Source organism: Anastrepha ludens, chromosome 5 (genome assembly GCF_028408465.1).
Source record: "Anastrepha ludens isolate Willacy chromosome 5, idAnaLude1.1, whole genome shotgun sequence".
Lineage (NCBI taxonomy): Eukaryota > Metazoa > Arthropoda > Insecta > Diptera > Tephritidae > Anastrepha > Anastrepha ludens.
In genome coordinates this window covers 8,917,344-8,933,653 of record NC_071501.1, presented here as the reverse complement: position 1 = coordinate 8,933,653, position 16,310 = coordinate 8,917,344, and the positions used below count along the sequence as shown (strand labels likewise).

The window sequence follows — 16,310 nt, the reverse complement described above, 5'->3', positions numbered from 1 at the left end:
CACGATTTCGTATACTTGGGCACAGACAATTTTCGCCTCAAATTTACGTGATTAGATTTTTAAAATTCAACAATCGAAGAATTTATTGTTTGCCACCTAAACACCATTGTGCGGCGAACCAGCAAAAATAGTCTAATGGAGTTGAAATTCCAAACGCTGGATGAACCAGTTTAAAGTACTGTGTAGGTGCACATTTTTATTATTTATTAAACATGTAAAATTGAGTCGTTAAATTTATGTATAAAATGTTTTCTTTAGAAATATTTTCATAAGAGATGAGGCTTTTTATTGACTAAATTTCGGTTTGTTTCCTGCGTAGAAAAAATATTTGAGAAACGGTAAGTGCCATTGGCTTTAGATTAAGCGGCTCCGCTGGCATGCTCATAGATCATATCGTATCAATGGACACACCGGCTCAGAGAGTATTCGATACGATGCCCCAAGGCGCCAGAAGTGAAAGAAGAAAGCCTCCAGTGTGTTGGATGGATCAAGTAGAGAAGGACTTGGTTTCACTTGGCATTTCTACTTGGCGTCGGTTAGCACGTGAACAAAAACGCACTTTGTTGAACTCATCCAAAATCGCTTAGACGATTTTTTTTTGTCGGAACAGCCTAGCAAATACAGCACTCAGACACAATAAAGTCCATTATACTGTGTTCGGGTTCCCTTTTTAATTTTCTTTAAATCTACTCGACCTCCGAAGATATCTGAGTAGATCTTGCGGTGCTAAGGAGCCAAGGTGGTCGCTTCAGAAGCACACAGAGAGCGGTCCGCCGTCTCATTCTCTTCCATGTGCTTTGCCCACAGAAAGTGGCCAGTCAGTCCACCCAGCCTCCTGCAGTCCGCTCTGCTTAGTGACAGGACAGGTAACATCAGTTTTGTCCATCAGCAGCCTCTCTCAGCCTGCCAAGCTATCTTATGGATTGAAGTAACCAATTTGCTAACCGTGGCTGTGATGGCTGCAGAAGGGAATGGCAGAACAGGCTCCGGGCAGAGGAAGTTGGCCTCTGGTTAAAGAGTCAGAGATCCATGTCCGGAACCCATGTTACCATCAGGCTATTATTTCTACCGACATAGTTTAATCTGGATTTACAGTACTCATCGCTTCTTGAACAGCCTTGACGGTTACAGCGCCAATAAAGAAGAGGAAGACATTTCATTGACTGCACTGAAGTTTAAGAAGCGTTCAAGTGTGAGAACAATTTCATTAGACGATTAAGAAAAAATCTGATCCATTCAGCGAGACCTAGGGGTCTATAGTGGCGCAAACCAACTTTAATGTTGCAATTGACAAGCGACTAATTATCGGGCAGTGGTGGGGCCACCATTCGCTTCCATCAAATTTCGGTGCGCAGTCACTGGTTTAGGCCGGATTCACACTATGATGCCGATCACGGTCCGCTCTCGGTCCAGTCTCGGTCCGGTAAAATATTCACAAACGAAAAACAATGACTGTATTCACACTATCCGTGCTGTTCAAGTTTCGGTACAGTCACACTCCAGCATCGATCAAGTTCGAAGAATATTTTGCTGGAGCGTGATCGAACTTGCCGCGACTTGTACTGATAGTGTGAATAACGTTGCGTTCTCGGTTCAGTCTTTCGACAATAGCAAAGGAGTGCAGATCGAAGTTTTTACAATGACAGCTGAAAAATCTTGGTCTTTTGAAAAAGGTAAGTAATTGCATACAGGATTTATTATAAATTTTGAAGTTTTATTCAAATGGTGAATAACTAAAAAATAACGATCAATATCAGTATTCAAGATAATAAAGTAATCAATATGACGTGAATGAAAATTCCATTTATTTACATTTTTCAGATGAAATGCTCATCGAACTTGTCAAAAGTAAGCGAAAAAATGCACAAGATCTGTTTTACGTGTCCACGCGACGAACGATGAATCGCGACTGGACCGATGTAAGAACACAAATGTAGATGTCGAAAGATTTTACCGAACCGAGACTAGACCGAGAACGAACCGTGATCGGCACCATAGTGTGAATCTACCCTTAGAGGTAGTTTTGCCTGTTTGTGTAGTCATTGATGATTGGGATTGGAAGAAAAATTATTTAAAATATTGCCATTTGTATTTATACAATTTTTTAAACAGATATGAGCAGGTGAGTAGAGAGAAAATGCTATGTGGAGTGAAAAATCAAAAAAGATAGAAAAAGAAAAAATGGAATTTGTAAATATTTACTACTATTCACAAAAATGCCAGTTCGACAAGTAAGGATTGGTGATAAAATGCTGTGGATGTAGTAGAAGTGTGCAGATTTTTGCGTGTTGAGGACACACACTGAGTAATTGATGGCATTAATTGACACAGCCAAGTGAGCTGAAGAAGAATTATGTAGTTCAGCTGGGAATGAAGAGGTTGATGTGGGTAAACTGTGGCAGATTGCCATGCTGAGATGCAGACGCGCGGAAATCTGGCAAAGGACAAATGACAAATGAAAGAAGCGAGTAGTGGTGAGAAGCGACAAGAAGAGAGTGTTGTTGGCGGCGGTTGCTTTGCCTTTTGATGCGAGTGGAAACGCAAGCAAGCGCAAACATTAATTAGCTGCTGAATGACTGTCATTCAAATAGACATATGAGCGCAAAGCTATGCGACATAATATCTAGACAAACACACACATGCATACTTATGTATGTTTGCATATTTCCATGTATATATGTGTGTTAATTGCGAATGTGTGGGCATGCATTTGTGTGAAGTACTGCAGGGTTAAGGCAGAGTGAATGAGAGTAGAATGAATTGAATTGCTTTACAGCGAGATAATTTGTATGCAGCTTTGTATATACATGCGCTTGTATGTGTGTATGTTATATAAGTGTTAGTGTGTGGCAAGATCTTATTTTGCAACACTTTGTGGATATGTAACGTATACCCTTTGCAAGTATGTGTTAATTTTGTTTTTTTTTGTTTTTTACGAGTACCATTGCCTGATTAGTTGTTGATTAATTGCGAGACCAGCATGCACACATACATGCGAACACATCTGTTTACATAGCGCAAACATATGTACGCTTCAATAAGCCAGAATAACAAGCCATTCGAGCGTCTAACTAAATATGCATTTGCTAGAAAAATAAATGAGTAAAAATCACAATACAAAAGCAACATTTACCAGCGCTTAATTATAAGAAAACACATTCGAATGGGTAAATAAGAGTAATGTTTTCGAATGCAGCTGTCTGGCAATTAAATGAGTTGACAAATGAAAATATTAATTCTCCACGTGTGCAACAGCGATTCACCAACGGCCGTAGTCCGTAATAAATAAAAGCGAGAAATGAATTGGCCAGCTATTTATGAGAATTTTGTCATCAGTATAACAAATAGAGTTAAATATTTACCATATGTCGTTTAAAGACAACACAAAACGGGCAAGTCACTTCAGGTAGCTCATAAAAAGACACCAACAAATATGCTTAGGTACGCAAGTATGCGTGCTTTAGGCTACATAAAAGTTTCTAAATATTTTTGCGCCAACTTTCTTTCTAAAGGCTCTCTTGGGACCAGTTTAATATAGATCAATAAAATTTTACGAATTCTTGAGTAGGTGATAATTGCTTTTCATCTTTGATTGTTTGCTTATTTTCGCTTAGTAGAGTTTGGCACACAGTGGACACGCACACTAGCAGCAATTTTTGGGAAAATTATTTTTTTTTCTAATTTAATCTAGAATAGAAAATAATTGATTAATTTTGTTAACGCCGAGTGATAGTAAATATTCAAAAATTTTAAAACAAGCAAACGCTGCTCCAGTCAGTCGAGTCGTTTTTGATTTTGTGGCACTTTGAAAATGAGTTTTATTTTGGTTTAGTTTGCATACAGACACGCCTCTTTTGTAAGTTTATGCGGTTTCTGTCGATTAAGTATTAATATTTTTATTTTAAATAAATAACACTTTTTTGTAATAATGAACAATTTTTTAATAATAAATAAAAACTTTTTTGAAGTGAAACTTCTTAGGCGTCGATGGACGAGCGAGAATGGAGAGTAAAAGTTCAAGGCCATGCAACGTTTTGGGCATTTTGTTCTGCGAGAGAGAAAAAAGATATAACGTGGAGAAAAAGGAAAGAGAGAGCTATACCTTTTATATATCTTAGACACACTTTAGACTATTTTTCCTGAGTTTTTTCTTGTTGTTGCTAGTTTCTAGTGAGAAATAACACTGCCTACTTTTTGGCGCTTGTTTGTTGGTGCAAACTTGTAGAAAATATATTTTTGGCGCTAACTTTTTGACGTTACATTTCCTTGGTGCCTACTGTTTGGGGCGTTTTTTGACCCAATTTTTTTTGGCATTTTTTTTTCGGTGCCTTTGTTTGGCGCTTATTTCCGTTTCTTGGCTAGAGCTTGTGCATTAGGGCGGGTCGATTTAAAAATCGCTCTTTGCTCTGTGCAAATCATATTCTAGGGATCAAAATAAGAAACTTTACCGAAGGAACCATACCTCTAAAACGAATTCTGATGTCCCCCAATTTGGGTCGAACGAAAAATCCCACTTTGACCCATTTAGAGTGCTCCAATCGAGTCCAAATGTATGACCGACCCCCACTAACTTTGGACGGCCGATCCACCCATTCCAGTAGCACACCCCTTGGAACTCCCCTGGGGGGTTCCCCATACAATCATTTCAAAATATTACCATTTTTGGCCTTACATGAGGAAAGAAACTAAAAGTTCGACCCAAATTGGGGGACATCAGAATTCGTTTTAGAGGTATGGTTCCTTCGGCAAAGTTTCTTATTTTGATCCCTAGAACATGATTTTCACAGAGCAATGGGCGATTTTTTTGCCTCCCTACAAATCGACCCGGCCTATTGTGCATACTATAAAGTGCTATCCATTCCGGCGTTGGATTTATTGGTATTGCCTTGCAGTAATTTGTGCCATTGCTGCGGTCCTGGAATCGCCGCGTTTCTGCGGGTGATAAACGCTCGGAGTAGTGCGCGTTGTTGCCACGGTTTGTGTCCGGCGTTTACCTACACCGGTCGACCCTTCTCCGTTTTTTGTAAATTTTGTCTATTTGTATTCTCTGCAAATGTTGTGAATTTATTTAGATATATATTCTTTCTCTCTCTCTCTATCTCTCTCTCATTCTCTCTCGGGTCTCTCCCTCTTTCTTTGTCTGCCTTGAAAGTTTTACTTCTGTTATGTATACTACGCTACACGCACTTTTTTTTGTAATAAATAACTGAATTTGTAATAAAGTAGTATGCTGTAGTATGCATGTAATTAAATTTTATTGATGAGGGCAAAATGAAAAATGTGCAATCCATTTGTTATCTGGGCATCAGGCGGTTCAAGTGAAGACATGAAAAATCGCATCACATAAGCATCCGTGGCATTTGGTTCACTTTAGCCAGCTTGGAATGCTTCACACATTTCGAAGTGCACAAAATTGAAAATGTGCAATGCAAAGCTGCAACCCTGCTTGCTGTATGGATGCGAAGCTTGGAGTGCCTCAACAGCTGACAATAATTCACTGGAAATCTTCATAAATGTTGTCTGAGTAGAATCTGGAAACTATTTTGCCGAATGTTATATCAAACGCAGACTTATGGAGTAAAACTCAACAAACGGAACAGAAAAGAGCATAGAAAGGAAGAGCGTAGACCCAACAAGAACTACTGTTGAACTCTTAAAGTAACAGTAGACGATGTAGTCTAGCAAATACCTGGTGGCGACTTTTGGAACTGGAAATCCGCTGCATAAACCAGAGCTGGAGTGAAGTGAATGCTTTGGCGTGCAATCGACTTGAATGCAGAAGTCTTCTTATGACACTTTGTTCCAACTTGGAACCCTACATACATACACACATGCATATATATGCACAAGTAAGAATGAGTTATTGTAGATATTATTAACTTACTTTAACATTTGTTAATGACGGGTGTTTCAAAAGTGGCGCATAGATGTCAGTAGTGAATAATTCCTAGACGGTAGCAATTTCCTATGCCATATTTGAGATTTGTCAATTAGACAGATGTACAATTTTGCGCGTCAGAAAAACTCGCTAAAATTATTGAAACTTGTTATGAAAATCGTCGACTATTTATAACAACATATTGCGAATTTCGAGATTTTTTTTGGCGGAAATAATCATCCGAAAGAGTTGACAGTTCGAACGAATTTCAGGAAATTGTTTCTGTAGAGTATAGAAGAAGGCAGATAGACTGGCAAACCAAAAACTGGACGTTCTGTTGAGAATATTGCTGCTGTAGTGCAAATTATTGCTGAACAAGCTGCAACATCAACAACAAATATACAAACAAAGCTTGGATTTTATAAACATTTTTTTTTTAATGTACAGAAAATTATGAAAAATAATCAAATAATTATGTTATGTAAATTCAAACTTATCAGAAATCTTATAAGTAGGTTTGGTTAGGTTAAATGGCTGCCCTAGCTTAGGGTACACTTGGACAAATATTGAAAATCCATCCGTTGTGATGCCATAGAAGAGAGAGGGGGAAAGGAGAAGGGAAGAAAGGAGAACGGAAGGAAGAAGGAGCCTTGGGATTAGAGACGGTGATGACCATGCATTTTCCGACGACGCCCACGGTGGCTGATTTGCGTTCGTAGCTAGCCGCAATAAGCTACTGATGAACTTCACCAAATTTATGATATTTAGACCCGCAATATCCGCTGGCGTAGCGAAAAAATGAGAGCCCAGATGTCTAAATCTTTGCCGGACGAGAGCAGGGCAGCTAAAAAGAAGGTGTTGAGATGATTTCACCTCGTCCTCAAGACAGCTTCTGCAGAACGAACTTGAGGCAATTTCAAGTCTCACCGCATGAACACCTAACGGACAATGTCCGCTAAGGATACCACCAAATTCGAGAGCTGGGGCTTTGTTAGCCGTAGGAGTTCCCTCGAGCGTCCCCGATTTACCCATGGCCAGAAGGATCTCGCGACCTTGCACGTTTGCGCACTAGCGCAGCGCTCGCTGAGCTGACTCGAGGCCCATCTTTCCAGGAGCAGACCACAGGTTCTTAAGGGCACCCCGATTCTCTCATTTCGCGACGAAATAGTCTCCGAAGTTCCTTGTCCAGCCAGCTCATCAGCCTAGCAGTTTCCCTCTATGCCGCTGTGACCGGGCACCCAAATAAGCCTGATGTCGAAGTATTCGAGAGAGAATGCAATCGAGAGAGAAGCCAGACATTCTCCGACCAATTTCGAACGCACAAACAACGATCACAAGGCTCTAATTGCCGCTTGGCTATCGGAGTAAATATTTACTCCCTTAACGGTAATTACCGAGGTAAGCAACCAGTCCACTGCTTCCTTAATTGCGGATACCTCCGCTTGGAAAACACTACAGTGGTCCGGAAGCCTAAATTTAAGTTTGATGGGAAGCTCCTTACAGAATACTCCCCCACCAACCCTTCCGTCCAACTTCGAGCCATCCGTGAACATGTTTGCCATGCCTTGCCGCCAAATGTTGCACCCCGCCCACTCATCCCTCGAGGGAATATGAGAAGAAAAGTGTCCGCTTGGACCTAGCGTGAGTGCACAGTGATCCAGCACCATGGGGATGAACTCAAAATTTTTAAGGATGCCCGAACACCTTAATCTGATTGCGGCGCATGCAGCGGTACTTTTTCCTAAAATGTCCACTGGTGCCACATTCGGTATAGCGTTAAGCGCTAGAATAGGAGTGGTACGGAGCGCCCCTCTGATTCCAATGAGGGCAGATCTTTATACCTTCTCCATCTTCTTAACTGATACCCACCTTTCTACCGAGTTCCACCAGACAAGGACTCCATTTAGCAAATGTTATAGGTTAGGTTGACCTGGCTGGCTGAAACCAGATGGAGCTAGACCCTTACGTTTCTTTGTAGTAGACATCTTGTAATACGTCTGCGTCTTTTGCGAATATAGGTAAACTTTGGAGCTCTATCCCCGAAAGGTTTTCTAACTTCTCATAGTGTAAAGCTCCTAAGCATTTTAATCTGGTTCCAGCTAATGCAGGACAGGAACATAGAAGGTGTTCTAACGTTTCCCTCTCTTCTAGTTCATTGCAAAATCTGCAGCTATCGTTGTTTGTAATTCCTATCTTGTACGTGTCTGCCGCTAGCAAATTGTGGCCTATCAGTACATCTACGTAAGTTCTGCTTTCTTTTCTAGACAGTTTTTCCGATTTTTTTTCATTTTTTTTTCTTTGTATGGAAAAATGTTTATCCACTAAAAGACTCTGGAGTCATGTTATTGCTAAACATATTGTATTCGAACTGTGTATTTGTAATGTTACAAAAAGTTCTTTTCCAAAATTTTCAAACAAAAATTTCCAACTTCCTCTAATCACTGTGTGTTTGCTTTACTGCAACATATTTTAATAGCAGTAATACTCAATGTTAAAAGTTTTCGGAATAGAATTTTCACTGTGATACAATGTGGCGCAAAATGAATCATTAAGTTTTGTTTTGAATAATTTTTCTTACCAAATTCCTGCCTTCTCAACTTTTTTATAGTACTACGTGGTACAAAATTAGTCACTATTTTATCTTATTTAATCCAATCAGCACTCGTTGCTCATTTTGCAATCCAATTATGGTCTTTATAATAAAAAAATAAATTAGAACGCAATATATGAAATAATTTTTTCTAATGTCAATTGCCTGGTTGTAATGGTTAACTAACTAAAAACGGCCTGCAAGTAGGAGATTAGATTAAATTCAGTGTGAGCCTTGCACTTCGACCTTAGGTTTTTTGTGTCTCTTGTGTAGGGGATTAAGATCAAAATTAGAAGACTCCAAATTGTATCCCGAAATGAGTCCCGTCATGTCGGGAATATTTAAAAAATTTACTGAAATTCCCTAATAAAAACCACTCGCTAATACTGCCATAACTAGTACATACATACACACACATACGTTTACATAAACAGACATAAGCATGCGCTATAGATATAACCAAATTCTGGCACATTGCAGCGCACCGCCGCACGTTGCATATTTGCAAATTTTGCATAGCATATTTTGAGCGATTCTATTGCTATTCTATTTTCCATCCGCTTCAAATAGCCACCCGCTGTCGCTATTCACTGAACGTACACGCCGCCATTGTGCCACAAAATTAATGCAAACGATTGCGGCGACGTGCAGTCAAGGCAACACAGCAACAGCAGCGATAGCAACAAAGGCGTCTACAACGACGACGACGACGACAACGACAACGCCTGCAACATTGCTCATTTGTAATTCTAATTAAACTGCCTCTTATGCATTTTTGTACACTTTTTTAGATTTTTTTTTACTTCTATATTTTACCTCACAAGGCACGGAACCCGCACCCAGCCTTAGCTGGCTGCCTAGCGCTAGCAACTGGCTGGTGACTTTTGCTACGGTTTATTGAAAAGAAATTGAAAATAGTAGTACTCGTATAGTAATGCAAAAGTTTTAGTGGCAAAAAGAAAAAAAAAGAAAAAAATTAAGTCAAAAATATATATAAATAAAAAAAATAGTTAAAGTTACAGCGAAAAAAGCAATCCAATCCGCACAGAAAGGAGGCTTAAGAAAAGTAGACACAACGAAAAAAACTAGCGGTAAAAAGAAAACTTGCACAAGCTGTGTGTTTGCTTGCCGCATAAACAAACAAGTTAACAAGCGTACTGCGAACAGCGAACGGCGCGCGTAAACCGCGTCACGCTACAACAACACACTCCGCTTGCCGCTTGCCACAACGCCACAGCAGTAATGCCACTGCATTGCTTCGAACGCTCGGCGCTCTGGTCGCATTCTAATGAAATGCAACGCTGGTAGCCGCAACGAAATGTGCCTGTGGAATAATAAATTTTTTGCCGACCAGCTGTGCTGCTGATTATGCTGCCCATTTTACTAGCTAGTAAAGTAAACAAAAAAAAGTCCAACTACTTGTACTTACAGCTATTTCTGCCACTACAACTACCACTAGGACTTCTACCGGCTACCGGCTACCTACTATTTATATAATTTTCCCACTTGTATGTATGCAAGTTGGTTGCCACTGCAACCGTTACTAAACACTACTTCCACAACTAAGTATTAGTTATCTGCCTCTACTCCTCACTCCGCTTCATCTGCCTTACAACTGCGCGTCATCCATAAGGTAGGCTTACATTTTTTTGTAGTTTTTTTTTGCTGCAATTTTCTTCCATTCGCTATGCTTTGCAATGTGCCACACTTTGTTGTTATTGATGCGGCATGTTTGTGAAAAATGAGGCATTGAACTCAAAAATTTGTAACGCTCGTCTCGCTTTTCTTACGCAACTATCGGGCATATCAACAGTTAAATACTGTAAGTACTGGCGTATTGGTGGCAACAGCATGCGAAATTTTCCAGTTTGCTGCAGTTTGTTTTGTTTTTAATTGAAGGAAAGTTAGAAGCGAAATTATTATAGTGCATTGCGGAATGTTGGTAGTGTGAAATGTAAGTTTTAGAAATATATTTTTTTTTGTTACTCACTGCTAACGCAAGGGCTTCCGGAAAGCTTTGTAAGGGAACATACGAAGCTTGGCCAAATTCGCAAAGGTTATAAGTAAATTTCCAAAAGGGAAGAAGAAGAATATATATTTTTAAATCTATATTTTGTGCCTACATAGGAATAAAATTGAAGAGTTTGCCTTCGATTTTGAAGAAAGAACGGCTTTAAAGCTCCTTGAGTTACTCCAATTTTATTAAAACTAGAAAAAAATTATATAACTCACGGCAACCTTCTCTATCACCTGGACGAAGGAGGTCAAGCCGCTCAGAGTTTTGGGTGTCACTTTCGACAATTCGCTCTCCTTCTCGGTGCATACAACCGCAATTGCCACCACAACAAGGTTATGGAATCTCTAACTGGCAACACTTGGGGCAAATACAATAAAATGTTACTGGCGACACTTAAAGCAATTGGCCAATCGGTACTAAAATACGCTGCGTCCGTCTGGTCGACTGGTACTAGTGATTCGTAATGTACAAAGCCCCAGATCTGTCGAAATGCTTTCATCAGGTCAGCCACGGAATGCAGCCTGATGTGCCCCTGCAATGCCTCCACAAGGCGGCTTTCATGCTCCCCATAAAAAAGCTCAGTAAATAATCAGCATGCAATTTCTGCTTAGGAGTCACACCTGCAAACATTTCCTAGAGCCTGAGTTACCTCGCAGAAGTGGCAAAGCATGGACCCAAAGTTGTTCTTAGAACTCATTCATGCGTTCCTTAAAGTACTTACGGTTTTAAAATCAAAAATTTGCTTTAGAGTGATTCAAATATCGTAGATTGTCTAAGTGTACTTTTCTATGAGCTTCTTGCTCTGCTTCTACCTTCTCGTATAAGCCGTGGAAGCAATCTGAATCTATGAAGTTTACACCTTTTCTGCTGATTCTTTACGAGTTGGTGAGCAATCTTGATTCCTTCACTTCGAATGGGAGCCAAGTGACACCAAACTTGATTGATCCTATAAAGTGTGGAAAGCTCAATAAGATTGACTCCATTATTAGTTCTGAGGTTACTTCATAAGATCTCTTTTTTTTTTTTTGTTTTTTAAAGGAGGTTGAAATTAAAATGCCAGAAACACCTCAAAGGTGCCGTCACGCCAATGGTATGTGGAGCACGCTGCCACTAATACTATAACTATCTTCGACCTCGGCTAATTTTACCCTGGAACCACAAAAGTATAACTTCTGGGTAGAGCCGCGTTTGTGTCCGAAGACACAGCAGGTACCTGCGTCCAGTTTCCTCTCCCGTATACATCGTCAATAGTCCCAATTACTCCCACTGTGTTTATAGGTGGTTCCAAAGTTAAGGAAACATCGGAAAACTTGTACTGTTATCTTAACTCACTACCGTATACTGTATTGAGTGTTTCACTCAAACGCCTGCGCATCAATATGGCGAAGTCGCGTCATAATCTTACCTGCGAACGTATGCGCTGCCTCCCAATTACCGCTTGTTGCGCACAAATCTCGTATGAGGGTGCTGGAGGACGGTTGATGGCCCAGGGCTTGCTCCGGGATAGCTCGTTCCTCTCTAAAGCGATCGCAATAAAATATGACGTATTCTGCGTTTTCGTCAGTATTCGGGCAGTTTGGATAGACAGGACTGTCTGCCAGCTTGAAGTGGTGCAGGTATTCCTGAAAACAGCCATATCCGTTGAGCAACTGCGAAAGGTGATAGTCGGTATCGCCATATTTTCTCATTGACCAGGTCCACTTTGTGGCTCATTCCACCGCTGCTGCCAACGGCCTATTGTCAGCAGTCGCTCCGCTGCTCTTTCTCCTGGTGTGGGCCGCGCTCCTTGTCCGTTATAGAGCCGAAACATTTCATCTGCCGAGAGGTTTAGCGGTATCTTTCTCGCTATTACGCAGATTGCATTATCAGACACCGTTCTATATACGCAAGCTACACGCAGCGCGCCTTGCCTGTATGTCTGGGCAACCAATGACAGTAGACGTCTGCAATTTCCCTGGGGCCCTCCTATATTAGGGAGAAGTCGCATCGGGGCACCATTGACAGAAGCGGCAATGGAACTTACATTTCTCAAATGCTGCCTGAAATAAAATCTTATGTCGATCCAGACCGCAAGATATTTGATCGCCTTTTTCGAGACTATACGGTGTGTACCTATGTTCAGCTCAAACGACTTTCGCGCTCCAGCACTTATTTGAACTGCTTCGGATTTGTGACCGGCTAAATCTAACTTAGCCTAACTAAGCCATCTTTCCACTTTTCCTTTAAGTGGTCAAGTTTCCTATCAACTACCACCAGGGCAATATCATCCTCGTATCCCACAATTTCGGCGTTTGGCTTCAGGACTGCATCGTAGTATATGATGTTCCTCCGAGTTGGTCCCAACACTGATCCTTGTGGTACAGCACCGGAGGTCTTGTACGTTTTTTGGCCATTTTCAATTTCATATCGCAGATTCCGGTCACTTAGATAACTGCGGATTATGCGACAAGATAGGCTGGTACATTGCAGCCTTTGAGAGCCGTGATGTTGCTAGGCCAGTTTGCCGAGTTAAAAGCATTTCTAACATCTAAGTTAATAAGATCTAAGGACTTTAACTGCAACTTGGCTACCCGAAGAAAATGAAAGACATATATTTCTGCGTAGAAGATGAAAATCTATTTGGTTGCAGACTATCCACGGGTACTTCTAGCACACACAATACCTGCTCACTAGCTTCGAAGTATATATTTCGCTTATAACTAGAAGGTAGCTGATCGCAAATACTGCGCACATTGACTTTTCCATAATTGTATGCACCCTTTGTGCTCGAAACTTATTATCTCAGCATTTTGCTGTTATGCAAGTGAAAATGCGTACTTTTGTAGCATTGCCATAAAATTTCAAATAATCAAGTACATATATTTTTGTCTTCCTGTTATTGCACTTCTTGATAGTAAATCAACGCAAGGGGCGCATCTAAGCAATGGAATATTTCTCACCATTGCCAACGCAGTGTTAAAATGCTTGTCGCTTTGCTCTTTTTGACTAATAAAAAACTTACGTGCGGGTACAAACTAACTAGCTGAGCTCATCGCTAATATTTTAAAGAAATTCAGCAATGAAGCTGCTGGCACAACTGAAGCAAGTAATGCGGTCGGTTGGTTGGTTTGCTGTTTATCGCTGCAATCACTTCTGATGTTTCACTGCTGGTTTTTCGGTTTGTTTTTTTTTTACATTTTTGCTACGCTTTTCGTCATTGTTGTGGTTACTTTTATTATACACTACCACTATTGTTGTTGTTCTTGTTTTGTTGTTATTGCCGCTGTTTGTCAGCATTTATGCGTTGTGCGATTTCTGCATGCATCACTGCGGCGAGTGCAAATGATTTGTTGACATATCTCCCCTTTTTATCACTCATACGCCCTGCTGGTCGCCACAGTTACGCCGCTGCTTTGCGCTGACTGTTAGTGCTGAGATATCATAGTCACTGTCGCTGTCCCTGCCGGCATTACTGTGAATCATTATCACTTTTGTTGGTGTTGTGTCTCTTGTGTTTTGTTTTTGGTGTTGTTTTTGTTTTTTTTTTTTGGTCTTTTTGGCCTTTCTGCCTTTTGTTGTAACTTATTCAGTGCAGCAGCAGCTGCTGATTAAATTTTGCACAATGTCATATACTTTTTTATATTCAATGGTTTATTTTTATTTGCTTGCCGTCGCTTATCAACAGTTATTACACAAACATACAATTTATTATTTTTGTAGCGCTGCCACAGTTTTTTATGTTTTTATTATATTTAAAAATGTTTGTTGTACCTTTTTTCATGCAAAAAATTGATAAACGTAGTGCTGCAGGGCTTATTGTCAGAGACAGCAGCACCCTGCATAATGATCCCACATGTACACATATACACGCACACTCACACACATATATGTACTCACGGATTTATGCATATTCCCCCGAGTCTGCGTACTTTGCATATTTTAAATTTATGACAACACCAAGTCACAATATGTAAATGCAGCTGCATGCGAATGGGAGCAAAAATAAAGAATCACATTCTTCCCGCCACACACACACACACGCACACACCCATGCTTGTGTATATACTTAACACCCGCTTACTTGTACTTGCACTTCTGTCAGCGATACTTGAGCGCCACTTGATCACTTCTGCCGTTGGGTTGACGCTCTGTTTAGCGTCTGAAATCTGCTGTTGCATGCACCGATGCATGCGATTCTTTCCTTCAATTGTGTGGCAAATGTTGAAAGTGCGCATAAAAAGAAATTACTTTGCATGCTTTATCAGTGCGTTGCTACGAAAGGCAGTTGAGTGAGGAAGCTGTTGCCGAGAAAGCTTGCTAAAGAGTCTAAGATTGATTAATTTTGGGAAAACTTAATAGAATGCAAGCGAGGGTTTGCTGCTGGATGGCCGTCAAAGTGGCTGAAAATAAATAAATTAAGATATGAAAAATATATTAGAATGGTTAGAAATATATTTTATGTTACCAGATATACTTACACAAATATGTTTAATCCAAAATTAAAAAAAAAAAATTCTTTTAATAAAAAACTGAAATAAATTCGACAGTGATTTGGGACAGAAAAGCGTTTGCGCTCGTATTTCTGTAAGTTTTGGATAAACGCTTACACAGAGTGTGCCATCTCTTCGCGAAACTTGAGACACATTCGAACTTTGAATAATATGTATTGACAGTTGTTGCTCGACTTGCTTCTACTATAGCGTTTTAAAAACTACTGTACAGCATAATTGTAACTTGAAGCATTTCATTAACAAATATTGCGAACTTTTGCGACATTCATCACGAAAAATTATGTTTGAAGTTTATTGGTTACAAAAGAATGACTCAAAATGTAATACGGCGCAGTAACCGATCACTTTACTCAAGAAAGTGTTTCCTCATCATCATCAACAAACGGCTCATCATTACCAGTCTGCTCGATCTTGCCCGATCTGGCAACTTTGAAGCTTTTCCTGAATACACTAATAAACCCCAAACATTCGACTCTCTCCATTTTCTTTTATTTTTTCCTTTAGCTGCTATTGGAGCATAGGGCGCATAATTCAACTCTCTCTGATGGCCAATATTTGTGAGCGTATCGGCGCCATAATTCCAGAAATTATTTTTATTATTTGTTGCTAGAGCGGCGGCCTTGGACGTATGCTGTCGATTACACCAAAAATGCGCCAAAATATTATGAAAAATACAGAATAAATAGAGCCTCTTCTTAAGTTTATTTACGGTCATCGAGACGGCGTTCTTTGCGAAATTTAGTCAAAGGTGTTTTTTTGTAATTTTTTATGTGTCAGATGTGGCGCTTTTGGAATGGTCCTTCGAACAGTAGATTTGCTGGCTACAAGAGTTGCCACGTTTTTAGTTTTTGCTGTTGAAAGGGCGAAATTTGATGAAAACCTGCAAGTTTCCTTCGGTGTCAAAGCCATCGCTGTTCTGCTCTTCGTAGTCAAGGTCGGCATGATTCGAACTCAGGATGTGAGACTTAGACCCAATCGGTGAATTCTCCAAATTTGTACGCATTGTCAGATAACATTTTTTATGTGGTCATATTAAGTTTTGAAATTTTTGACTGAATGTTTTTAGAGCAAATGAGGAAAAGGGTTAAGGTTCGTATCGGAGTAAAATATGCAGTTTGGGTAAAAATAGTAAAATTTCACGAGAAATAATTTTGTAGAACATTTCAACCCATTAGCTCGCTCAGGAATGTGTGCTTTAGGCCAATGGTTTGTTTTTATATAATATATATATATAATACAATATATAAAATAAAATATTAATAAAATGGTATTTAGGAAATCGTCAGAGGTTGATAGTATTCTAAAATTCGTAAAATTTCACTATCGGTATTCTCG

General features: G+C 39.9%; 1 protein-coding gene across 1 annotated transcript; it reads left to right on the top strand.

Moving 5' to 3' along the window:
* Positions 1-865: 865 nt before the first annotated feature.
* Positions 866-3,646, top strand: LOC128864968 (uncharacterized). The gene is made up of 2 exons (XM_054104790.1): positions 866-1,673; positions 1,822-3,646. Exons 1-2 carry the CDS (start codon positions 1,382-1,384, stop codon positions 1,935-1,937), a joined length of 408 nt encoding a protein of 135 aa, XP_053960765.1. The 5' UTR covers positions 866-1,381; the 3' UTR covers positions 1,938-3,646.
* Positions 3,647-16,310: the final 12,664 nt, after the last annotated feature.

What these genes read in the sequence shown, in the direction of transcription:
- LOC128864968 (XM_054104790.1), top strand. Translation starts at nt 1,382, where the DNA reads ATGATGCCGATCACGGTCCGCTCTCGGTCCAGTCTCGGTCCGGTAAAA. An exon ending in ATCTTGGTCTTTTGAAAAAG is followed by an intron (nt 1,674 to 1,821) that starts GTAAGTAATTGC and finishes TACATTTTTCAG; the next exon opens with ATGAAATGCTCATCGAACTT.